This window comes from Onychostruthus taczanowskii, unplaced genomic scaffold (assembly GCF_017590055.1).
Source record: "Onychostruthus taczanowskii isolate IOZ18803 unplaced genomic scaffold, ASM1759005v1 scaffold54, whole genome shotgun sequence".
NCBI lineage: Eukaryota > Metazoa > Chordata > Aves > Passeriformes > Passeridae > Onychostruthus > Onychostruthus taczanowskii.
In genome coordinates, this window is record NW_024503013.1 from 4291497 (window position 1) to 4318802 (window position 27306).

Genomic DNA, 27306 nt, shown 5'->3' on the forward strand with positions numbered 1-27306 from the left:
TGACAGGCATGTGTTCAGCAATGCTGCAGTTTGCCTGAAGAGGACCATTGTCCCTGCAAGAGCAAGAGGGACAATGGTCTTGTCCCTGCAAGAAAGTGAGTCCTTCAGTCAAATATGAAATTATTAAATTATTGTCCTAAGTTCAGCTGCAGTTAAGGTACACTGATGTGCCAGCAAGAGACAGATGCTGCCACCAGAAAAAAAGGAAAAACGTGTTGTGTGTAGTGAAAACATACAAAAACCTGCAAGGCATTCAGATGTTACCTTAGTGAGAGGGGACATATAAATACCTATAAGACAAAATTCATATTCCTAGTGTCAACACTAACTTTGATTCACTGTTTTGTTCTTCTGCATTAAAATCTGCCACCCTTTCCCATGGAAGGAAAAAATCCCCAGTTCTTAAAAAATAATGTTAGAAACCAAGTGCTAATATGTTTGTTGTACTAACACCAGTATTTTTCTGGTTTTGATGGAAACCTGGCTATCAACTTACAGAATTCATAGTATCATTAAGGTTGGAAGGGACCTTCGAGATCATCAAGTTATTCTTTAACTGAATACCACTCTGTCCACTAAACCATATTGTGAACTTCTATGTCCATCAGTTTTTGAAAGTCACCAGGGATGGTGACTCCACCACTTCCCTTGGCAGCTGGTAACAATGCTTAATCACTCTTTCAGTGAATAAATGTTTCAAAATATCCAACCTGAACCTCCTCTAGTAAAACTTGAAGCCATTTCCCCTTGTTATACCGTATCTGTATAGTATAGCTCTCTGTATTTGCATATATATATATATATATATTTATATATATATACACAAACATATAAAAATAATGTTTCTATTTTCAAGAGCTGAAAAGTGTTAATAAACAGTTTACACAGTTCAAACTCACTGGTAATACAGTCTCAGGGAATAAAATATGTGGATATAAATAAAATAAAGACTTCCTTCTGGAGCAAATTTTTCCTAAAAACTGAAAGACCATCCAACAATTACTCAGGAGGAAGCAAAGATATCTGTTAAGAACAACTATTTTTGTGTTGGTTCCATCCTTATGTGTGCTAGTGTTCTGAGTGAAAACAGGAGAAAGCATAAATAAATCATAAAGTAATTAATTGCAAATAAAAGTAGGCATTATTATACAGAGTTAGAAATTACCCAGTTTGCTGATAATCAGTCTTCATAAAATTGTACTACTGCTGTTCTTGTAAGGAAGGGAAAGCAAAGAATAATGCTCTGTAATACTAATTCAGTGTATTCAGGAACTGCTTAGGAAGAAATAGGGCCTCATTAAGGCACTGACCAGATTTGTAAGCACAGCTTTTTCATCATTATGATGAAATAGGACAGTGGTCAATCCAATATTGTTGATAGGTTAAGCAAAATGTATAGAAGTGTGAGATCACCAGAATCACTCAAGAGGAGTATTTAGCACATGAATCTGATGAAGATGAGGTTGTAAAAGTAAAAAGCAAGAAAACATTTATGCAAGCACATTGAATATTGATGGAGAGAAAATTCAATTTTATTATAGCACAAAAAAGTTCTGAAGACACCACTAGTAATCAAGTCCTACAACTTCAGGAGGTCCAGTAAATCTTTTGTAAATCTTTGGCAACTTAGCCAGTAGCATTAAAACAACACCAGGACTTAATCCTTCCTCTCCATTTTCTTAAGATTTAAAAGCACCACTTTTTTAACCTCCTTTCACAATAAGATTAAGTAAGCAAAGGCTAGGTTCCCATAAATAAATATTAGTGATTCTCCTTTATTATAGGAAATATAGTATAGGAAAACTGTGACAATAAAACTAATAACTATGGACTTAAATGGCTGTAAACACAATAAAGTTCCAAATCATATCCTGTGGATTTCCATGTTACCAAAACCATTGTATGTTACCAAACCATTACAGTAGGAGATTTATCCAGTGTAGTATATCCTCAGATGTTACCCCCACATGGTTCACAGTACAATTTTAGGCAGGGCAAAAGCTGAATATGTAACATTTATTTTACTTAAAGCTGTCTCATTTAATATTTTATTGGCCTAAATATGCTACTGATATATTTCCTGGGGAGCTGGTACTCTCTGTACAAATACCAGCTTAGATTTTTACATAAGGAATTGGTATTTAATTTTCAGTTGGGCCAAATCAGCTGACCAATCAGCAAATTCAGCTCTACATGTATCTTTATCACTGCTCTTCCTATAAAAAAAGTTGCAAGACTGAATGAAATAAATCACAAGTCATGCAACCAGGAGTTAAATACTGTCGGTCCTCACTGGGTATCATTTAGGTTTCCCAATTCTGCTGCAATAGAAAAGTAATCAAATCACATAGCAACATGTTCACAAGTTGTTATGGAATGTCAAGGTCCCCACAGGGTTAATCATCATGGATCTGATAAGTACCTGTGCTCCTGTTGAAGGTAGTAATGATGTGAGGCCCTAAATATCTTGCAGCCATAAGAACTTGGAGATCTACGGTCTCTGGATGTGTCCCACAGTGTTCTCATAGATGTTTAGTGATGTTTATTAGTGACTACAGTAACAAGTTGATCTGATAATAGAACAAAGACCTTGGCCCTACACTGAGATTGGAAGGGGTAAACATTTGCATCCCTGCATCAATTTACTACTATGAACAGGATTAAGAACCTGCACAGGTGGATCCTTCCTTGACTGGATACACGTGGATTTGCAGTCCATCTGTATTACACATTGTTATCATGAGGCTGGAGCAGATTACATAATCTATTTAGACTGAGTTTTAACTCAATCCCCTTCTGCATTCCTCACATACATCCCTGTTGACATCTGTATGTTTTGCTGAGATTCTGTCTCTCCTTACAAAGAACAGCTTATATTGGTGAAATTTTAAAGGAAGCCTCTTTTTTCTACAGCTACCATGAGCTACCAGCTCATTTTATGACTGTATTCATCACTGGTGTTTGCTTGGGAGCTGTAACGCTGCTCTAGCTGCATTGCAGATCTTGGCTTAGAGGACTTTGTGCTCTCCTCCCATCTTCTGCAGAAAAACTCTTGACATTCAACATTTTTGTGGCAAATATTGTCTTCAATGAAGCAGGGTGCAGTATGAATAAATAAATAATCTGTCAGAAAAAAATTTTGGGATATTTACTATAATCTTTCTTATTCTTCTTCTTTTTACTTTGTTCATTTCTTCCAGAACTTTGAACTTTGTTTATTTTACCGTAGTAATCTCTTCCTCCTTGTCTAGTCTAGTCTTTATTGTCTGATGCACCATACTTCTGGATTTTCTGTGTGGGCATAGTGATCACCTGCTTTTCCAGGAACCCCAGCAGCCTCATGTGGAGAATCACAATTGTTACCACCATGCCTGCCATATACAGCAGATATTCAAAACAGGGCAATCTCTTGGGTGACCAAGTTCAAGCTGAAACAGAAGCTCCAATGAAATATGAAATGTTGCCTTTGGGTACATCATCAAATGTAATCATGCACTTAGTGGAAATTGTGCACTTGGTCTGTCTCAGGCTGAAGCAGCCTTTATGGAGCTCTCCAATCACTCATTTCATCCCCTAAAAAGCAGTTCCATTCAGAACACAAAGTATGAGCTAGTCATTTACAGTTCAAAGCACAGTTAAAGTACCCAAATCAGGGGTGGGTTTCCAAGCTGTGACTGTCAGTTGGTCTCACAGGAGAGAATGTGAAATACCCAAGTCCTCACTATTTTCCCCTCGAGGTTCAACAACCCTTCCTCCTGGCTCATCTAGATGTACGCTAGAGAGGAGACTCCCTCTCTAAAAGCACAGGAGGGAGCAGGTGCCAAGAACTGGGCCAGGAATGCAGAGAAAGAGCCCCTCCCATCTCTAAAAGCTTCACTCGGGCACTGTAGGTTCTGAGTGAGGAAAAGTAAGGATCACAGATCAGCTCAGTGATTTCCTTTGATCTATTCCTGTACTTGCCTCTGAATGACAATCTGATTTTGCATCACTAACATTAAGATTTTAATGACTTGTAACTAAACTTCATGTTTTTTTTTTATTTTTGGGATATCTGATAAGCTGCCCCAGGCTCTTTTTTTCTGAAGCACCAAGCATTTCCATCTGTGTTATATTAAAAAAAACTAAGATGAAAAGGCTTAGTCTTCAGTAGACATCTCTGTGTCTCAGTCCCCAGGATGTAGATGAGGATAAAAACAGTGCTTCTAACAGTATTTTTGTGAAACTAAATTAGTATGTTAGAAAGTCTTATATTTCACATGATGATTGCGATGGAAAGCACAAGGGAGTTATTAGTTTTATTTTCAGAGAGATGTATAGTAAATAAATGACAAAGTCATAGCTTCATCAATTAATATAAGACAAAACAGTGATGAGTGCAACAGAGTCAGCACATCTGGTCCACCGTATGAGTCTACATCTGCAAAGAGAATATGCTGTCATGAAATATTTACTCATGCACATGTATTTTCAAGTGACTTGATCTACATCTTTCCCACTCTGATCATTTAATAAAAATATCTATGTAGCCACACACGCAGAACCAAATAGAGAATTGTGTGCTATGTACATACATAGTCATATATACGTATATAGGAACACTTCACAAAATCTTTGCATTTTACTTTTAGCATTAAAAGTTGCCACTGTTTTTCCTGTCCTATAGCACTAGCACAAAGGCTTCCTCTGCTGGAGCTCCTAAACACAAAGTTGCATTTTTTTCTCTTTTTTTGGTGGTATTTTTTTTTTGTTTGGTTGGTTGGTTTTTGGGGTTTTTTTGTTTGGGTTTTTTTTTTTTTTTCCATCAAACCTGCTTCTTTTCAGGGCAGTTCTACAAGCATTTCTTTTTTTTTCTTTTTCCTGTAACATTATAATAGACAAACTATTGTGAGGTGAAAAATGAACTTCACAATTTTCTTGTTTAATGTTACACACTGTATTGAGATGGTATTTTATTAAATGTGCTTTTATAAACAAAAATGAATTACATGTATTTGTGTATTAATTGTATTTTAAATGCAATAAAAATTAAATTTCATTTTTTAACTTCTTTTCTTCAGAGAACTGCTGTCTTAAATTTCATTAATTCTTCCATTGATGGTGCTTTATTTGTTTGAATTAGGAATGACTCACATAAGGAACAAGTAACTTCAAACTATCACTGGTATTTTGACAAATCAGTGTTAGCTGGGAAGTCTTTTCAATATTAACAAGATTCTCTGTTCACACGGTCTTTCTGTCTAGGGGTTCTGGGATTTGATAACAGATTTTTTTCAATTAAATGAATGAACACACAAAAATGTTATTCACAGTAGGTATGAAACTGGTGGACAGGGGAGAATAATCCCTCAGGAGAAAATGACAGCAGTGGGAAACTCTCTCATTTATGCAAAGACAAATGAGAGCTCATGAGGGATATTTTCCCAGACTCAGTAATTTCAAAGTGGTAACCTGTTTGTGTAAGAAAAGCATAACAGGATATCATTTAACTGAGAGTGTCATGTATGTATGTATGTAACTGACACTACCATATGGCTTAGCCAAACTGATTCCCACTTTTCTGAAGTTCTGTGGAAATTTTGGTTTAGAAATCAAAACACCCTGCATCTCTCTAACCAAAGTTACAAAAAAAATTATATCTCCTGCCTTTTTCCATGCATCCACTGGCATCCTTTCCATTTGTGCAACAGATTCATACTTCTTTACCTCACCTTCATAATTCTTCAAAGACAGTGCTGCCTGTAGTCTAGTCTTCAGTTCTGCATCACCCTCCACCTCTCTCCACCCCAGCTCAGTCCTCTCCTTGATACCTCTGCACCTTCTTCTGTCTTTTTCACCTGTCTTCAGTCAACCCATGGAACTGATTCCTAGCCCCTCTCCATTAGGTAATTTTCTGCATCTCCATACCAGCACCTTAAAATTTCACTGTCTTGCCTACAAGACTCACCGTGGACTCCCAGGTTAATAATAAGCCCCTTATGCTGTCATGGCTTCTACGTGCTCAAATGAGCTCATCACCGGGTCAGAGGAGGGATTTCTCCATCATGAAGTTAATCCTAAGATGGACATTATACAGAATTAGCCAATTTCTGTACTAGTAACTCTGAGAGGATACAGAAGAGTACCTGAGTACTGAGTAATGAGCAGGACAATAACAAGTAAGGAAAATCTCACTGGCATAAAAGTGCATGTTTCACGTGTGACTTATTTCTCCAGACAGCATTTCCATCCTCTCCCTTTCACAGGAACCAGCTTTGATGGACAGGCTGAGACCAGAAACAAACTAGAAAGACTTAACAAAATAGCAAAGGCAAGAAGCAGAGCAAAATAAAAGCAGCGGATGATTTTCCTGGTGTGGATCAGAGGGTTTCAACCTGTGTCAGAGCTCTGAGGAGGCAGAGAGATGAAGAGAGCTCAGTCAGGGACAGGCATGTGCTAGGTGTCTAGTGAACATGTTTAGTTCCATGCCAATGTAAACATTTTAAGGGTGTAGGACATAGCTGAGAAAGCAGGGTTCCCTGACCTTGTCTAGATCAACAAATGGCCATCAGCTTTCCTTCCTTTCCCCCTACAGATAACTCCACACCAAGCTCTAGCAAATTTTATGCTGCCCAGTTATCCTTTCCTCCCCAAATCCCGGTCCACAGGAAATGGTGGGTGTGGGAGGCATGGGTGTGGGAGGCACGTGGAATCAAATTAGTGGAAAGCAAGGGCAATGTCATTTGAGACTATCCTGTTGAGGGAAGCTATGACTGCAGCAGGGGCTGGGAAGGCAGGGAGGAGTGCTGGCTCCCCGAGCCCCTACGCCCAGGACTGTCAGGGGACAGGAACACACAGAGATGCTGCTTGGCACCAAGCAGAGGCAATCTATGCAAAGCAGGGCTTTTATTTGCTCTCAGCTCTCAGCTGATTGCTCCTGGGCCACAGCTGATTCCTTGGAGTACAATAGCTGCTGCAGGGCTTGGTCACTGCTGCTGTGCTTTTGCCACCTCTCAAACACCTGTGGAGTTTCACTCCACATATCAAAGGGGATTTTTAGATCCCATCTGGGGTCCCAGACCTCTGGTTGCACTGAGCTTCTGAAGAGCAACTGAAGAACACAGATGAAAAATCAGCAAGTTAAAAGAAAACAATATAGCAAATAAGCTTCCAGAAGCTTCTAAACCCAGTATTTCTCAATAGAAAACAGTTGGTCAGAAAAATTTCTAAAACTTCGTCAGCTCCACTAAAATTTATGCTTCACATAAAATTTATTTATGCTTCACCAGCAATAAAAGAATTTTTTTAATATTATAAGAACCATGTACAGAGGGCCATTTAACAAGCAAACACCTTGAAATGCTTTCAGTATTCCTGAAAAAAATCCTTGCATAGGTATGCAAATTCAGAAACAAGGAAACATCCCTCTACCTCAAGAATTTAATCAACTCAATATACTCATACCTGTAAAGGACTCAAATGATCGCTGTTACATAGAGGTGCCATCAAAAGCCTCTGTAATATTTTTGGTGTTTATAGCTAAGGAACTTCACATTTTCTAAAGATCAGCCTCTTCAAAGAAGCCTTATACAATTTGGACCAAATGGATCAGCTGAGATCTGCCTATGCAGCAACAAGAATAATCACATATTTATGTGACCAGCAGACCTGATTCTGTAATAAACATAAACTACAAAAGAACATACTTCACTCCCATTTAAAATGGGTTTTGAAAGTTTTCTCTGAAGAGAGTTTGGCTCTCTTTTTAAGCCGTGTCTTAATCTAAGAACACACGCTTCAGTGCATTGCAAGGCTCTCTACCATGAAGCAGGCCTAAAGCAGACTCACGTATCCCTCCTTCACATCCTTGACTTAGAAAATTCCAGGCAGGTAGAGTCCCTATTCCAAAGAGTCCTTTCCCTTAACTATAATCAGGAAAGGCACATTTGGCTCAATGATGCATAAATGTAAGTTTTCCTTGCTTCTGGGTAGCTACTAAAAATGTTGAATCTGGAGCTTGAGCACTTCCTTTCTGTAATTTGAGAAACAAGTGTGTAAATAATTGGACTATACCTGCTGTTGATGATATTAACTGCATCTGGTAGTGAATCCATATGTACAATTACTGTCTTCAGTAATTAATTGTAAGTAGCGATGTAGAAAGACAGAGGTTTTTCAATGAACAGCATCAACTATTCAATAAAATTAGGTTTGTTTGCGTCCAAACCAGCTACAGAATTTTCCTATTGTTTTAAATCTTGTTTCGTTACAGCCCAGAAAATAAATTAAGCCAAGGCATCCTCCAAGTAGTCCTTCACAAAATTATTGACAAACTCACCAAATAAAAGTTTGTCAGGTATATTTTTCAAAGTGAACAGAAGCATACAGTCTTTCAGGCTAAAATTAATTTACAGCTACTTCTGTGAAGCAGATTAATCACAGTTGATTCAATTCAATAGAGAACTATATAACATAGCTGGAGCACACTCTATAAATACAAGACAAAGGAACACCTTGCCCCAATATATCCAATACTAAATTGAAATAAATATTTTAGCTAAAAATCTTTTGCTTTGATTTACTAATTGTGGGTCCTAAACTGAGACTTCAGCTTCCAGAAAAATACCTCCTTTGGGTATCCACCTACTCCAGTGTGGGGTCTCCCACAGGCTACAGCTCTGATGCACCTCCAGGCACTGCAGGGGCACAGCTGCCTCACCGTGGTCTGCACCATGGGCTGCACAGGAATCTCTGCTCTGGTGCCTGGAACCTCCTGCCCCTCCTTCTGCACTGACCTTGGGGTCTGCAGGGCTGCTCCTCTCACACTTTCTCACTTCTCTCTCTGGCTGAAGGTTGTCTGAGGGAATTCGATGACAATTTGCCTGATGTTAATCCCAAGCAAAAAAAAAAAAAAAAAAAAAAAAAAAAAAAAAAAAAAAAGCAGGTTCTACAGGGGATCAGATTAATATTCAACAAGAATAGCAGGGTTTTTTGGCCATCTCAAATACATTATCCCAGAGGTGCTACCACTGACAGGCTGGGATGTGGCCAGCAGTGGGTCCATCTTGGAGCCAGCTGCCATTGCCTCCACTGGACATGGAGCAAGCTTCCAGCAGCTTCTCACAGAAGCCATTCCTGTAGTGCAGACCTCCCACTACCGAAATCTGGACACACAGATGGAATGCAGTGTTTTAGAATGATAAGCACTAATCAGTCATTCATTTCCATTAGAATGCAGGAGTTACTTCTGCTTATGTCTTGTAATTATTAATTTAAAAGGACAGAAAATGCAGAAAAATAGTTGGAGCATCTAAAAGGTATTAGGAAAAGAATATAAAGCAAAATTTGAAAAGTTACATAGCTGAATTCTGTCAAATATTTCACTAGAAAATAGAGTGTACTTTTTCTTCTGATTGCAATTTCTGGAAAGAAAAGAAGCTATTAAAATTGTAATAGCTAAAAGGCTTTGTACAAAATATTCTTTTATATTGTGAGGACCTTCTCAACTTTTGTACTCTGGCCTGCTGAATTTTGTTTATTACTTGGCATTTTAGAGGACTGCCAATGTGATTTGATCATAATTAAACCATAATGCTAGAAAAGTTTGAAAAATATTTAACCTTGCAACAATACAGGACCTTATTGAATATTATGAGGAAGAAATAGCTGCAAATACAAAAATTAATCTGCTGTCATAGGCAGGAGACATAAAATATGAAATCTTGTTTTTTAGATACTCAGTTTTGTACTTGTGTGCCTGTGAGTTCTGTTGTTCTTGTGTGAGTTCTGTTTCATAACTTGTATATTTAGTTTTGCAATAAAAAAAGAAGAAAAATAATTTCTATTTTACATCTGTTCATTGTCGAAAATTAATTGGATTTTGACATTTTTTTGTCTGCAGCTAAATACCACAAAATAGCTAAAACTGGAAGAATTGACTTCATTTTCCTGTATATTTCATAGTTTCCCCAACCCTGCTTCAGCTGAGGGACACAAACCTATGTTTTTGTACATGGTCCAGGAAAAGAGACACAAGGAGGGAGAGAGTGACATCTTCTCCCTCTGCACTTAGTGTGGGTACATGGTGCACTCAGAAGTCCCGACCTGATGAATGTTCTGACCAGCACCTGGTCAAAGTGTCCTCTAATGCCCACCTGGGAAATGCCATGCATTACTTCTTCATGAAAAGTCAGGTGCATCAGAGAAATGAGGATCTGACAGGGACCCAGGCACAAGAGGAGTTAAGCACAGTGATATTAAACCACAGCCAAAGCTTATCTATCCCACCTTAACTAGGAAGTGCTTCCTACATCCATCTCTATAAATGCAGTTTCTGAGCACTTACAGAAGATTACCCACTCCACATATTCCCATTACACAGTCTTCATCCAGAGGTCCATCTAAGCAAGCCTCATACCTGATGGGAGGCTAGAGCAGATGCCTGTGGAAGCTATCAAGGTAAAACAGAACTTAGTCTCCAGGAACCTCTGGTGCAGGAGCTCCCTCTCCTAGTGACAATGCCTGTGAACATAACAGCACCAGGTGAGGTTTAGATTGGATATTAGGAAAATTTTCTTCACTGGAAGGGTGGTCAAGCATTGGAACAGATGGTGCAATCACCATCCCTGGAGGAGTTAAAAAATGTGTAGATGTGGTGCTTAGGGACGTGGTTTATTGGTGGATCTGACAGTGGTGGGACTCAATCATCTTAGAGGTTCATCTTCCATGAATCCATTCAAATAATTTTTTAAAAGCATGCAAACTTTCACTACCTTTACCAAACTTTTCTGTGTAAAAATACATTATCATGAGCCCCTCTTGCCTAGAGTTAAACATAAAATCCCCCCTAAACCATTGCACAGCACTGTACACAGTGCAAGAGGAAAACCAGAGTACACGGAAACCCTGATGGGCATTGCTCTGAGGGTTTGCTCATGGAAAGCAAACACCGGTGACTGCAGCCCTGGGCTGCAAAAAGAACAGAGAACGGGCTGTGCCTCCTGACACCCCGTGCATCCTGGGCTGCTGCAGTTCAGGGAAGTAACATGTGACTTCACTGCTGGAGGAGATTGTAGGCAAAATACACACAGAAATAGAGAGGGGAGGGGAGGTTGGCGCTCCCTAGCGGCTGTCCCGAGCAGACGGGCCGCACCGCGATCCCTGCCGGGTTTGGAATCGGGGAATCAGGCCCTTGGCAGGGGAGGAGAGACCGGGAAAAACGCTATCAGTTTTAAATGGCTTGTATAATAAAGCTTTACTGGACTCAAAGCTGAGCTTGGTTTTTGCTTCTGAAGGCTTGTTTTTGTTAGACAGCCTCGCCTGCGAGCCCCCTGCCAAGGGCAGCCTGACAGAAGCACAAATCCCAAAACTGTTGGATCAGATGAGGCTGGGGAAAAGCTGAGGCAAGGGGCGATAATACATGGAAAATATATGGTTGTGAGTCCCTTTGATACGGGTATTAGCAGCCTTCTGTCTCACTGAGAATTGCACTAGAAATACATACCTGGGTTTGTCTGCTCATGTGTGATTTCTACAGACACACCCACAGCTAAAAAATGAAATGATAGAGAAGAAAAGCTTTCTGTAATTAAAGGACCTTTGTAACTAAAGGACCATTCCCTTCTATACTTGTATTATATCTTTGTGTAATTCTGAATAGTACAGTATCATTTGCACTGTTCTGTATAAGGAATATTAATTAGAGCATGCTGCACAGTAACAACTTCTGGTTGATGAATATAGAACATGTCAGCAAAATCTGTGTCCACTGAAAGCCATAGATGCCTTTCTCTCCTCAATTTTAACTCATTTTACAATGAGCCGCTAAATGAAGTGCATCCTATCTTTATAGATTAGAACACCTAGCAGATCGATACCCAGCCTGGAAATGGGTGTGCAGGTTTCCCCTTCTGTACAGTACCCCTTCTGTAAATAACTTAAATTCTATATACAGCCATACTAACAAGAATCCCACAAATCCTATGCCAAGGGACTGTCTGTGCTGGCTTCTTGTTTGGCAATGGGACAATACAGGGCATACTTCAGAGGGAGACATGCAAAACAAAATTAAAGTCACCAGAAAGGTTTCTTGTGACCAGAATGGTCAATAACTAAACAATTTGAGTTCACCAAACTGAGATTTACAAACTGAAGACATACTACTAGAAAAAGAAAACAAAAGAAGTGCAGTTTTGTAGCATCAGAGATTATATGTCTTTAAATGGCAACTTCTCATAGTTTGAAGTATCATTCCTGATATTCCAGATATTAAGTGCAGTTAAACCAAGGTACTCTTTATTTGAAACACTCAATTGGTTTATCTTAATATGCTACACCCTATATGTTCCTTTATATTACAGTTGAAACAAGACTGGGAAATAACCAACACATTACCAGTCCTAAAAATGGCCACACAAATCTTATGCTATCTTATGACAGTTGGGAACCATCAGCTGCAAATATAAAACACAGGCCCCTGGAAACAGTTTAATGTCCTTGAATGTTCTCTGTGTTTAACTAAAAAATTTATTTGTTTTCCAGTTGTTGTTTTTTTGTTTGTTTGTTTGTTTTTTTCCTAGGGAGGAAATGGAATGAACCTTTGAATACAATACCCATCAATCATACGGAAAATGGTCTCTTTTCATTGCTGTATTTAAGACATGTACCAGGAAGCTGCCAACTAATCTCTAGCACTCTGATTTTCTAGGCATACTCGACATTTTAGAACAATGTCTATTTGCAAGGATGATTCTTTAATTATCTTTTCAGGTCCATCTCCTTTAAGATTTGTTGCTGCCAGCTAATCTAGCCAATGCTGTCAATGGGGAGATTAAAACTCATAATTAAAAGTGATGGAGAAGGAAGGCTTGCACACCAGATGATGAACAACAAGCCTCAAAAGTTTATTGGATAGGCACACACATTTATAGCAGTGTTAATAAGGCTAATGCATATTGCAAAAATTGAGCTCATCATTGGTTAGTCATTTATCAGTCAACTACGTCTACGTTTACATTCTTGTGTTCACCTTGTTATGGTTTCTACTATCGTTCCTTCATTCTTGCTAGCTAACGAGCTTCTCCCACAACCTCAAGTTTGGCAAGGGCACAGTGACCTTGCCGCTGTTATCTTCGTCTCCTTCTTGCTTCCAGCATGATCTTTGTTAGCTAGCTAACTATCTACAATATCCTCTACATTTCTCCTGTTTGTATCTCAGGCAGATTAATCTGGCTGTGGCCCTTATCTAGGTGCCAGCTTGTTACAAAGCTCTCAACATAAAAGTAGTAATATCTGCCAGCACAAGTCTGCAATCTTCATTTGGTACCTTAATTTTTAAGCAGGAATTCTAATTAAGCCAAAAGCAGCCTCAGGGTGTCAGTAGAATATAGCTGTATGCATCCAAAGTACCTACTTAGACTTCTGCTCACAGGCTCAGATCTGGTTGTCAGAACAGAGGCCACACCATCAGACTTACAAAGGCCATTACACTTGCATGAAATAATTTACCCACTGGCATTCTCCAGTAGGATTCTTGTGCCACAGGACTCTTTCTGACATAAGAGCCCTAATACAGTGACAACATCCAGACTTGCAGCCAGAATTAATACCGTTTTAGAGCTCCGGTTCTTGTTAATCTTTGTGCAGAAGCTCTTTCATTTGAGCATCTACTTTTGTAAGTCTGCTTGGTCAGGCTACTGTTCAAAGCACTTGCATTCCTGATAAGGCTGGTGTGAGGGCAGGCTGAAGAGGATGTACAGACAATCTCTTCACCTTTAATTTCAAATACTGCAGTGTTTAACAAAACCAAGCCCCCACTGTGCTCAGAGAATTCAGTCTCCCCCAAGAGCAGGGCCTATACCCTGTCACACAATGCCTCCACAAGGCCTGAAGTATTTTTCCTCAAGCTACTTCCTACCATGCTTCTCCTGTAAGTCCCCATAAGGACTGTCCTCAGTTTCTCTCTAGCAGAGAGGAAACCTTCTGCTTTTAGCAACTTTTTACCTCCAACTGTTAAAGACTAGTCAAATATACAACAAAAGAGGAATCTTTTCTCCCCCTTAACCTTGTAGCATACCCTATGAAAAGCTTTGTTTCTTCTTATGGCTACATAAATCTGTAGGAAGAAGTCCTACACAGTGGTGGTTCTGAATTGATGATGGTTTTTGCTCACTGTATTTATGCTTGGTTAAAATAAAAAACAGCAAAGAGGAGTTTTTAACTATTTTCATTCTACATGATATTACAGAGCTGGTCTGCTAAAACTGAAACAAAGATGAGAAATACCATGCCTAGCTGCTACAGATTTGATGCTAGATTCCAGAAACACTGTACTGACAATATTCACATTTTTATTGATATTTTTCTATTTTTACTGACAGAAATTCAAAGAATTCACAATCCTTAGTTTTAAATGTGTTTACACAACTTAAGTTGGTTTTATTCATTGCCACATGATCGTTCACAAAATGAAAGCCACTAAAAATGAAAAACAAAAGATCAGGTCCATATATCCAAAAATTAAAACTGCACAGGTTATATGAAAAGATATAAGTTTTCTTTGAAAAAAAGTTTTAATTTGTAGTCAATTGTGAAATAGACAATGGTAGAGTCAAAACTGGATTATGAAATACATTGGCTATGAAAATGAAATACAAAATTGGTCATAGTTCTTGAATGTCATTATCAACCTTACTTGTATAAAAATCAGGCCCTTATGGTATACAAAACCTTATTTATACATTGAAACAATTGTTATCTTGCCTGATAAGGAATATAGAAAGAAAAGCTGGTGCTGGAAATTTAAGATTAAGTATTTTTCCAAAATATTACAATGAAAATGGCAGGTACATATTTTTTTTTAAATAAAATTTGCTGAAACTTCTGGCCAATTTAGATATGTGGAGAGCATAGAAAGAGCACATTCAAAAGTCAGCATTTCACTTCTTTTTATAATTTTTCTGCTGGTTCTGAGATTTTTTTAAGAGGCAGTTGAATAAAAGCTGACAAACACTCAGCTTAGTCCTTTTTTGAAAACCCAGTTTTTCTTAGTATCTTTCTCAAGCTGGAACACTATAAATGCTGACACTTCATAATAAAAATTAGTAACTATATTATAGAAATAGCTAATAAAGTTTTAAGACTGAACTGTTCAAGTGAAAATGAAAGGTATTTGTGATTGCAGTCACATTCCACATAATTGCAAAGAGATATATTTCCATTTTCATATGTTAATGGAAATATGGATAATTGGTTCTCCGAATTTTCATTGAAACTGATTTGATTTTGACTGGCTTTTTGTTCATTGTCCATGTATCCCAGTGAATGCCAGTTTCAAGGAATCTACCTCTGTAGTGATGAACACCATTAAGATTTGCAAGACCACACTTGTTGAACCACCATCCGGTGTTCTCACTGAAGTTACTGCAGCTCTTTACTGTCTGTCCTTTAATACTGCACATAGGCCTGCATCCATCATTATCAACATCAAAAGTGCTGAAAGGCATGGAATTCTGGTTATCTTCTCTTCTGTATCCTCTAAATGCATCACCTAAGTACAACAGATAAAAAGAACAATAAAAAAGTTATTTACAGAGAAATGTTTCTTACTTGATGCACACCGTGCAAACTTTTCCTCTGAATTTATTAGAAAAGTAGAATTCTTCAAAAGTAGTTCAAGAGCACCAGCTGATGAGCTGTAAAAGTGCTAAAGATGCAGGAAAAAAAAAGAATAAAATACTGAGAAATATAGAAGAAGTTAAAATTCAATGAAATGTCTTAGTATTTTCCTTGCTTTTAGCGATTCACACTGGCTATGAAGATGCAAGCTGGCTATGCTGGCTTCTCAAAGACAGAGGAAGAAGAGATAAAAGTAAACAAAAAGGGTTGTGACTTCAGATTTTCCAGTAACATGCTCAAAGCCCCAGAGTGAGTCATGGAACATGACGGAATTGTTAAAACGCAAAGGTCAGTTATTACTGTCTCTGTTGTCTTACTGAAGAACTTGCTGAAGAAATAGTATTCACAAATACAGAGTAAAGCACTAACACCTTTAGAGATTAACTATTTCATTGATAATAAGGACCATTCTTGCATAACATGGAAAAAAGCAGTAAGACATGATGCAATGCTTAATGCAAATCTTTGCATGTTTAGTGTATTTATGCTATCAAGGGAAGTCTGAAATTAATTTGTGTCTATGTATCACCCAGCAACTATTACACACTGTAGGACAGGTTTGTTCCACTCATTTTCTTTCTCTATCCTTTGTACATGACTATCTGGGCACTACTGAATTATCCAAAGCACCATCAGGAAGACTGCCAATAACAGCTGGGATGAGATAATGGGCATCTAAATAATTGAACCATTAGGTAAATAAACACGAACACCCACAAAATCCCTTATTTATTTTATATATATCCTATTCAATTTTTTTGTTGTTTATTACAGGCATAACAGATCACCATATAATTAAAAATTTATCTGCATAAATGCTCATTATATACCAGAGAAAAACACATTAGAAATAAAATTTTTGAAGTTAATTATAATTCATGTGGATGCATTTTTTCATATTAAGAAAGGGAACAACTACCTTTAAATACTTCAAAAAAGGAAGTTCTTACCAGCATTTCCTGAATAATGCCCCAAATGGATCTTAAAATAACATGCTTCATCCTCTATCCAAAATCCATCATATGATGCATAGGCATGCTTGTCATTTTCTGATTCCAAATCCACGTAAAGATTGAAATGAGTGGCCTTTTGATTTACAATATCAAAAATCTTCCTCAGTCCAAGCCAAAATTCTCCTTGAAGAGAAATACAATATATAGTCTAGAAATGGAAACTGTAAAAGAAAAAGTGATTGTTCCTGTTTTTTTACTTTCCTTCCTGAACCAAATGTAATAAATGCTGCATGACACACTTATATTCCTTTGAAAGACTAATGAAGGAACAGAGTAATCTTCCTATTTCCTTAGGAAATCCCTAAGAAAACCCATGTGTGCATCATCCTTTTTCATTCTGTGATATTTTTTTGAAAACTGTCCAGATGATAGATTTCAAATATTCGTCTGCAATATCTCTTAGAAGATCACAAAAACTGGATGTGCTAAAGATCCACTTGCATGAACAGAACTTGGTGGCACTCCTAAGGGCAATACTGAGAAATTATAAATGTTAGCAATCTATGAAATGCAAAAAAAAATGCAAACCCTATCCTAAAAATTTAAGCCCTGTTCTCAACATTTGGTGCCTCCATAAATCACACTTGTAGCCTCATATGAGCTGCACTTCTTTGTACAGAAAAGCTGCATGCTTCCATTGCAATCCCAGATAAACTTCTGAAAAAGCAAATGGGTTTAGACAGGCAGGATTAAATGTGGTAATAAAAAATTAATATCACAGTTGTGTTGGTATAAGCTACTGAAATATGCCCATTGTTTATAACTTTGAATGCCCTATGGTGAAATATTATTGATTTTTCTCTGCTTTAAGGAAATGAGTGATTCAAACAAAAAAAAAAAAGACATCCTTTTTTTAAATCTGAAAATAGAGGAAATACAATCTATTATTTCAAGCAGAAAATATACTATTTTAAACACTCTTGTAAGACTGCAATAGCTAAAGACTCTAGTGGGGTAATAGTCATTATTGGGAAGATCACACAACGGATTTGATGAAAAAAATCCTTAAGTAAAAATAAGACTTTTAAAAACAAGAACTTACTACAGCTAAAACTACCACACAATTTAGTGGAATGTAGCTCACGTAAAAGGGGGAGAAATATGGGATCTAAAGCACTTTAGAGTATTTAAAGTTAATACCAGTAAGGTCACCAAATCCATCTAAATATTCAGACCATGTTCTCTGAAACTGAACGAGTCCATCAGTTCTTTTCTGAACCACAGTCCATCCACCTCCTCGAAAATCCATGTCACACAAAACCTAAAATAAACATAGACATGATTAAGCATTCTTGAAGCAGCTTTTATGAAAAATACATTTTAATTAAATAAAGGTGGACTATTCAGAGTTTTGCTAAGTAACACACTTTTCAAATACATTTTAAAAAAGCTCTAAGAAAAAAATATAAAAGTGCAGTACTTTCTTACATGTTCTTGTTGAACTGTTTGATTTGGATATTTCTTCAACCAGTAGAAAACGCTGTGTGTAATAGTCTGCTCATAACAGATACAATGAATAAGCTTTGGCAGATGTCACTGTAACATCTATAGCATGAAAGGGAAGCAACTTGCAATGTCATGTATTAATCAGGCAACATATCATTGATACAGGTAGCAACACCGAATAAACTTTTATTTCAGCAAATCAAAATAGACAAAACTTCTTATATGTTTTCTGTCACCACCATGCCTTTTTCCAGAGAACACTGTGTTCGTGGTGCCTGGGAAATTTAGAGCCTTTAATAAGGGTGAGGAAATGGAAAACAGTGATAGCAATAACCCAGCATATAACAATCATTTGCAGCAGCAAAAACCTCTACATAAGAAGTGGCCCCGATCCAGGGAAGTCCCAATGTGAACATATAACTGCCTGCAACTGAGCAGTACCACTGAATACATAAGATCAGCTCTCAAATTTATGAGTCTTTAGGAGTCTTTGCTAAAATTTGTGCCCAGCAGTATGTCAAATGGCAGTGGTCCAGCTGCCATCTGCTCTGCTTGGGAATATCACATTATGTGGCAAGTTTTCTCCTCAGCCCATCTAACTTAAGATTTGTAATTGACTTTCCTAAGTATATCCACAGTGCCAAATCTTGATCAGTTCTAACCGGGATCATAAAGTCTGGGAATCTAATTTAAAAGATCACATTGCACATTTATACACTGCACTGCCTAAGATATTCAATGTAGTTCCAAGGGATACTATCCATAATTAGCTTGAAAACAGGGGCTCATTTTTGTCTCCAAAGGTGACTAATGTCAGGAGAATTAACCTGGAAAATGCTTGTAGGTAGTGAGCCAACAAACTTCTTGTAGTAACAAAAGTAAGTTCAGAACATAAAGTTGGCTGTGACAACACTAAGCTGATGCACAAGTGATGGACTAAAGTAAGAAATTTTTTGACATTACAGGAAATATACAAAATGAAATATGTTTCAGAAAATAGAGATTTGCAGTCTTAGCCAGCTGATAAAAATGAAAACTAGGTGTAAGTCAGTTTAACCCTCAAAAAACTTGTGGTAGACTGAGCATTACATGTTGCACCTCCATTGCCTGTAGTAGGCAGATATTTTTCTAAGGTCCTTGTGCATGAAAAAAAAGTGTGACCTTTATTCCCTGGAGAATCACATGCTTATTTCAGACACTCAAGGAGGATATAACTGGAATAAAAAGAAATACAGACGATTCCAAAATGAGTATTTAGATGAAAATACCTAAACCTCATTCAAAATAATCCCATTGCCTCATGCACTGTCTTGAGAAGATAATTGCATGCTTGGCTACTCCTCCGACTATGAGTCAGAAGTACAATGAGGAGCCCACTTGGTCACAACATCAATCTTCAGTCCAATATAAATCAGTGTGAGTGTTGATAATTCACAGAAGGAGCAGATATGGTTCTACATGAAAGGTCATCAGCCAGTTAGATACAGCACCAATACATACACCAGCTAAATAAAAATATTAGATAGAAACAGAAAAATGCAGTTATGACTGTGTAGTTTTCTTAATCCCTTATGGAAATGTTGCAATTGTAAAGCTTTATAATAGTTAATCTGCTTTACAGTTTGCTCTATGTCGTATCATGAAAGGTAAGAAGGACATGATTGTGCCAGGTACAACCTAAATTCAATGAGAAGGAGGGCACTTCTACTGAATATTTCTTCCCTTTCCACCTGCATTGTGTATAAGAGGTATATTCTAAACAACTGTTTAGTTTGTCTGATTCAACCGAGAAATATCATTGATCTAAATTTACTGATTGAAAAATGTATCAGAAATTGGTCATTGTTCATTTTTCCAAAAGTAAAATTGGTTTTAATCACCTCATGAATAAATGCTCAGGAAACAGCCTATTTGAGAGAACTCTCTGAGGTGACAGAAACCTGCCACTACCATTAAAGCTAGGTATTCTTATTGGTCCTGGAATCTGGAGTTCAATCAGCCCAAGTTAAGCATCAAAATCTATACTTACTTTTGGAAACATGAGGTATCAAACATGAAAAATAAGAATGGAATCATGTTTTCTAAGTAGTTTTCATTTAACTGATATCTTTATGCATATTATTCTAAACATATTTTCATTTAGGTTCCATTGCATAAAAAGTCATCTTATTGCTGCAAAGGTCTTGAAATAAATTGTTTCATGTTGGGTTTGTTTCCTGTTTTCTAGTTTCTTCCTATGATCTTCTGCCTCTGTGTTTTTTTCTTATTTTGCTGGTCAGCAGAACATTTAGAACTCTTGGTTATTAGCCTCTAAAAGATGCTTTATAATTTCTTGTTTATATTCTAATGTCTTCACATTTTTGTCTATCTACCATCTCTCTTGTACTCCTTTTATGCTTCAAGACATGAAAGAATTCACATTAAATAGTTTTCCTTAAAATAACATTCTTTAAGGAAGAAATATTCTAGAATTTTTTTCTCTGAGAGCTTTTTGGCACTGTCTTTCAAGTTCTGTGCAACATTTACCAGACAAGAAATGAGACACTCATGACTGCAAACATTCTTCTCATTATTTATTGTTACCTTGTTCTTTTAATCAAATTGCTATGATTTTTCTTTTGTATTTCTGGAATCACCTTCAATCCAGAAGAAATTCTGAGACAGATGCCTTGTTTGCTATTTTTGTTTTGTAGCATTTTGTTCATACTACAAATATGGTTGTTCTGTGAACACTGCAATATCTTTGCCTTTCTTTTACATGGAAGGCACTTACTGATGAGTTACAGATCTTTTTCCTCAGCTCACTTCATTGTATGGAGAGAATGACAGGTTTTTATATCAAAGGTTGCAGAATCAAGTTCATTTTTTGTTTTGAGATGCCAGCATAACTCTGAAATGTTTTCTTAAACAGTTTAAGCTCTTTTTTGTAGCATTTTGAAGGGCTCCACTTGGCTAGAGATAAAGGGATTCATCCTTCCTTTGTTACATATATAGGAACACTATAAAGTTAGATATTGAACTTTGGTAGTTATTAGTTGGCTTAAATTCCTTGGGTTTTTTTCAAAAAATAATGACCTCAACCTGTATAGCAAAGTTGAAGGTTTGAAAGTGCCATATCTGCCTTTCCACTATGCATAAGGCCTTCTCTTAGCAGAACAACCTGAAATGGAAATAAGCACATAAAACAAAATATCCCCTGTGTTTGCAAAGATCTTAATATTCTGAGTCTCCGGGACATAATCCAAAATTCCCTTCTTCTAGATGAGCACTATTAATCTGAGCAATTACATAAAGTGCAGGCAGTGATAGGAAGCATGATTGCTGCAGTTTGTTTTAGGCATATATATCCTTGTTTTAGGAATATAAATCCTGCAAACTGGATAGGAAAAGCACAATTTTAGATGCCTCTGTGCCTCAAGACTGGATTATAATGATACTCAGACAAGGTTTCTATTCCTCAAACCAACATCTGCACCTACACTTGGATGACTCTGCATCCGCAGAGTCCCATCACAAAGGAAGGCAATGTTATACAGCAGGATCACTCGAAATCTAGAAGTCCCATCTTAAAATCCAAATGGATCAGTCAGTTGCTTTTCAGTTTTCAATCTCTAAAACAGAAAAGAACAGCTCTTCTCCATATCCAAAAGAGGTGCTGGAAAACACCTTGGGTTTTCCTCTTTGGTGTTTTTCACTGCATATGAAAACTGACAATGGGCTGTTATGACAGAGATTAAATTTCTTTGTGGAAAATAAGAAACTTGTCAAAACTATAGTAAAAGCAAACATGTGCAGATGATTTATACATTTTTCATTCATCTATAGAGAAATTGTAGTGGAAAACACTCCAAGTCTATTAAAAATATTCTAAATGCATATTCTCAAGAAAATTATGACTATAATAATAAATGCATTACCTCAAAAGGATAATTTGATCCTTCTGGATGGATAATGTACAGACCACTTGGAGTTTTTGAAACTGAACCAACAGTATCTTTAATATGAGTGCAGTCCAAACCTAGAGAAAAAAGGTACTCAAGGAAGTTCATGAGCAAAATATGTTTTAAAAAAATACAGATTAATACAGGAATATTACTTTTCTTGGTGGCATGAATTATTTAAATTATAATTTGCTTCTCATGCAAATGTTAAAATCATGCTTTTTCATGAATTTATCATGTCAATTAAAATTCTCTGAACACCACTGACCTTCTAAGTACAAATGACACTTTATTGACAAAGTTCATTCTAGTCTTAATAGATATGATACATAGCTATATGAAATCAAAGATTATGTATCTGGGCCCATTTACATTATTTTTACATTTTTTACATTATTTTTTGCATTTTATTTATAACACCTATACTGTGAAAAAGACATATTATCTGAGAAATGAAGTCTTTTTCCTACAGATATTTATACTTGTAAAAGCCTTTCCATCTTAATGTATACATAAAAAACATTCTATTTGAAGAAGGAATCTGCAGATGCGGAGCACACCTTATTTCATTGCAAATGAATGTACCATTCAGCAGCCTCAGATCACTTACCAGCTAATAATCATACTTGGTATTTTACATGAAAATCAGCATGCTAAATAGGATGCCCAGAGTTGTCAGTTGCAAATCATTTAAAGCATTATTTATGATAACACTTTTAAACAGTTAATTAAGTTTCCAGAGTTTATATGTTACTAACACAGGATAAATATCAATGTACAATTGCTTACCTTTGCTTTAATTAGCTCCTTTTCAAGATACAAAGATAAAAAGGGAAGGTGTCAAGACTACATCTGAAAAATACTTACCATGAGATTGAACTGCTTTATAAGGAAGTGGATCCAGATGTTTTCTCAAAATTACTGTGTTCAAAAGAACAAGTTTGTTCATAAGTTCATTTACCTGCAGATTCAAATAGTAGATCTTTAATTAGGTTGCAATGAGAAATTCTAAAGATTTTTTTCTGACTCCTAGTAAGCATAATCTGAAGTTAATTTTTGTGATATGTAGTAATTTGTACCAATGTGAAGGAATGGTCCTCCACTTTCTCTGCTGAAATGTATGACGCGAAGTTGTGAAATGGGGTGCTTGCCATTCTTCATAGAAATGGAACTCACACCCTACCAGAGGTACAAGGACTGGTGATAAGACACTCTAATCCTACTTGTTTAATGACAATTTAATGGTTTAATGAGCCCTATTTTTCCTCAGAAAGACAACACCTGCTGTGAGAAATAACAAATACAAATCTTTATAATAAATAAAAAAAGTACCTGATTAGAAAGGTAATCCAGTGAAGACTGTTGATCATCCATCATGTCTCTTACCATTTTTTTTGTACTTCTGGCATATTCAGCAAGAGAGTTCTGCAAATTTCCTTCAGAAAGAAATATGTTCATCCACTTTGTTTTCATAACTCTAGAAATATTCTTGACTAAATGACAACATACTTATTTATGACATCTAAGTGAATACTGAAGGTGTTTTACCTTACAGCACCTAAAAGTGAAATGAAAGTAATATAGAGACCACAGATTAAAGCCAAAGGTGCTAAAAATTTCAGACTTTCTGACTGCAGTACAAACATCTTAAGAAGTGATGGTTCTTCTCATGCTTTGAAGAATAAAGTAACCTTATCCTTGGGTAAATTGGACAGCCATTTAATGGATATCACAGAAATATAAATGTATATGATAAAAGACAGATTATATAAGGTTTCTTGTCACCTTACATTTGCTCATTCATTGTACTACTCCTGGTTTTTACCCTGATGCTAAAAATCATGATCATCATCATTATCATAATGGCATATTATTAATAATATATATTTTGAAATCATATGTGAAAACCAAGAATTTGCACAATTATTTTCAGAGGCTGATTTTTTGTTTGCTGTGTAGTTTGTCAAGCTAGTGCATAGAGAATATCCTGTGTAAACCTCCATTGTAGTAAGGTGAAGTACACATTTACTCCCATGTAACTAATTAATTAATTACCTCCCAATTTCACCCCCACACACAGTTATGATGTTTAAATGAGCGACAGACATCCTCCTCTTCCCCTCTAATTGAGCAAGATACTGACATTCAGAGCATAAGAGATCTAGGTGGGTTGTGTGGCTGCTTGGCTTTGCCTGTCTTCACCAATGATTATATTTTGTCACACTAGCTGCATCCCTAAAACAGGGTACCCCAGATTTCCTGAACAACACACAGTTTGGGCAGCAGGGTCACAAGGCTTTCAAGTGTGCTCAAGAAGATTTAAAAATGAATTTGCACAGCATAGCATAGCAAAGGAGAGGATTGCATAGCATGGCACTGCACAGCTCATCACTAAAAGTATTCTTTATGAATACATACTGCACATGTAATGTTTGTCCCCTCGTAAAATTTTAGCTTGAGCATCACATGGTACAAGGCATTGTTCTTTTTGTTTTGAAATATCTGCAGATTTATTTTTCTCTTCTGCCTGGAGTGGTTCCTCCACAGCTCCAACATTCCTTGTGTCCTGTTGTACCAAACAATGGAGGGGGAAATAAACTGAACATAAAGCACACATAAAATAGCTCAGTCTGTCAAAATGAAGCAAATTGATTCACAGGACTTCCTTCAAAACCTTTTTTTAAAAGCTTTGTCAAGCAGTAATTGACAGAGCTGAGACCAAAACAGATTAGATGTTCTCTGCTTAGCCATGCCTCACAAGAAAAAAGTAGTGTCAGAGGTAAAGAATAACCTCTATAAATTAAAAAAATACCACCACCATTTCTGGTAAGGTATTCTACTTGTAAGCACTGTAAGTGGGAGGTAAGGACTTGCAAATCCTGCATTTTAGGAATTACCACACCCAACAGACAACTCAAATGAACTTATTTTCACTGGAAAGGAGTAGGCTTTTGGAATTCCCACATATTAGCAAAGTACTTTTACTCTTGAAAATCCCTAAATTCATTATTTAGACACTGATCAAGGAAATATTTGCAGAAGTTTTTAACTTAGGCACACAAGCAATCATGAGAAGATTTTCAGACCAATTCAGCAGTAAAAAAATATTTAAATGTTCTTACGAGGAAAGAATAAAGGGAGAGTATTCATGGACACACAATTATCTGAAACAGCAACAATAATAGCATTAGTAAAAGTAGTTCCACATATTACTGTTATTTTAAAATTATATTTTCATATTTAATATCTTTCCTTCCATGGTGCCATATGACATAAAATAAGGGAATGCCTCTGAATCATCACTTAAAGAAATTACTAAAAGTAATTCCCAAAACATGTGTCATTGTCAAAAGACTAAGCAACATATTTTCATATGAGTCTTTGTTTGATGATTTCATTATCTCAGCAAATCATTTGTAGTATGTTCCTATATTGTGTCTTCAAATGTAAATAGAATCCTTTAGAAATGTGAAGATTTTAATGAAAAACTAAAGTTTTTTTGACTTGAGTACATCTTCATCATAGTTGTTCTTTCCTGCTCCAGTTTTCTCTTTCTGCAATTGGTACTACACAAGCAAGCACTGAACAGAGTTTTTTCCCGATTTTTGCTCTTAAAAAGTAAAAAAAAAAAAAAATTACAAAAATTTGTTAACAAAGGAATTTTACAGAAAAATGTTTCTGAATTACTAGTATAATTGCACTTTGTTCCAGGAGAATGATAGAGAAGTAAAAGAATGTGTTTCTTTAATTTTGAAATAAGCACAAAATAAAGAAAGAAAAATTATGCAAGAGTTATAAACAGATCTCTAGAAACTTATAAATAGAACACTTGAAAGTATGGCTCGTTCCAGGGCTATCACAGCTACTCACCAGATGTTCAATTAAACACTGTTAAGCAAATATTTTTAATCAATATTTATCTTTAACAAAAGCCAACATGAAACAAGCAATTAAGTCTGATCTCAGCAATTCAAGCAAAAAACTGACTTTGCCAAAACCAACAGTTACTCTGCATTCAAAGTGATGCAGATGAGATTAAAAATATGACATAACAACTGAGCTGTGATACAGGACATTAACTCCAAAATGTTCTAATATACTGAATTCCTGCAATTTCAATTTAGTTTCTCTTCTCTACCTGAAAATACTTGATTCTTCTGTATTTTCATATCTGTCTTGAATAAGGCAATCCATATTTTTAAAACATCTGTCACTTTTCTGAGAAATCATTCAGTTACATTCATTATCTTATCTGAACAAAGTAATAGAAAATCTTACCTTAAGTGAACAAGGTTCATCATTATTTATGCCAGTCTCTCCTAAACCGAACAAAAAAATATTAAGACAAATAAATGAAGTTACCCTAAAGTAGTGGTTCATCTTTTACTTGAAGAAATGCAAATGTTTTGATGGGTTTCAAATTTCTGTGGAAAGAATTGTACACTATGAAGGCCTGATCTAACTATTTGGGAATGTCTACAGCACAAAGGGCAGCCAACACATCACTCCTTTACTGCCTGGATTTAATAAACCACATTTCAACTGCACAGTAGATTTTATATATTACTACTTGCATAGTAATATATTTTCCTGAAGGAAAATTACTGCTTATCCCCTCTACATGACACATCAAAAATATATATTTTCATTGTGATAAACTCTGGCAGATTTTCTTATATGCTATTTTTGAGCATTTGTGTATATTTGGCATGAGTGTTCTGAGCTACTTGACAGAAAAAAACTAGTATTACTTGATGTTTTCAAATTTTTACCAAGGTTTTTTAACATTAAAATTAAGGAGTCTGTATTGCTGTGGTGGTAGTGCACTAGAACAGGCTGTGGAGGCAATTTTGGAATCTGTCATCAAAGTAATTTCAAAATAGAAAACTGAATAGACATTATTTTAAATTAGTACTTCAATTAAATTGAAAATCTTTTACCAGGAGAATAATAGCAGTATTTTGGTCTCACTGGTAGCCCACCCATTGCAACACAGGTACTGAGACTATCATTCAGTACTATGATTTTTATCCCTGAAAAAAGTCAAAGTACAAGAGAATGGCATGAAAAAGAAGAAAATTAAATGTAGTCCACAGAAGCTTAATTAAAACTATGAGGCACATAAGATTTCACTCAATTCCACTACTTTTGTATCTTAAAACTGGATCTGACAATCTAAGCCAAAACAAGTTCAGAAATGTCCAACATATTTAGAGAATTTAGGCACATTAGAGAATTTAAATTGCTTGTGATCT

General features: G+C 36.3%; 1 protein-coding gene across 2 annotated transcripts; it reads right to left on the reverse strand.

Moving 5' to 3' along the window:
- Window positions 1-14401: 14401 nt before the first annotated feature.
- ANGPTL5 (angiopoietin like 5) lies at window positions 14402-26562 on the reverse strand. 2 transcript variants are annotated; one of them, XM_041417066.1, is made up of 9 exons: window positions 26330-26562; window positions 24470-24617; window positions 23384-23487; window positions 22919-23012; window positions 22028-22128; window positions 18093-18158; window positions 17805-17925; window positions 16602-16787; window positions 14402-15523 (listed from the first exon to the last, which is right to left on the reverse strand). In XM_041417066.1, the coding sequence occupies exons 1-9, from the start codon at window positions 26429-26431 to the stop codon at window positions 15204-15206; spliced, it is 1242 nt and encodes a 413-aa protein (XP_041273000.1). In that variant the 5' UTR covers window positions 26432-26562; the 3' UTR covers window positions 14402-15203. The 2 variants fall into 2 exon arrangements, with proteins under 2 accessions (XP_041273000.1, XP_041273001.1); XM_041417067.1 differs by lacking the exon at window positions 18093-18158.
- Window positions 26563-27306: the final 744 nt, after the last annotated feature.

Bases quoted from the DNA above. Each gene is read 5' to 3' on its own strand.
- ANGPTL5 (XM_041417066.1), bottom strand. From the start codon at position 26,431: ATGAACCACTACTTTAGGGTAACTTCATTTATTTGTCTTAATATTTTT. The intron at 18,159-22,027 runs GTAATGCATTTA...TGTTATGAGCAG, and splicing joins GATCAAATTATCCTTTTGAG to ACTATTACACACAGCGTTTT. The intron at 15,524-16,601 runs GTAAGAACTTCC...TGTTGTACTTAG, and splicing joins GCATTATTCAGGAAATGCTG to GTGATGCATTTAGAGGATAC.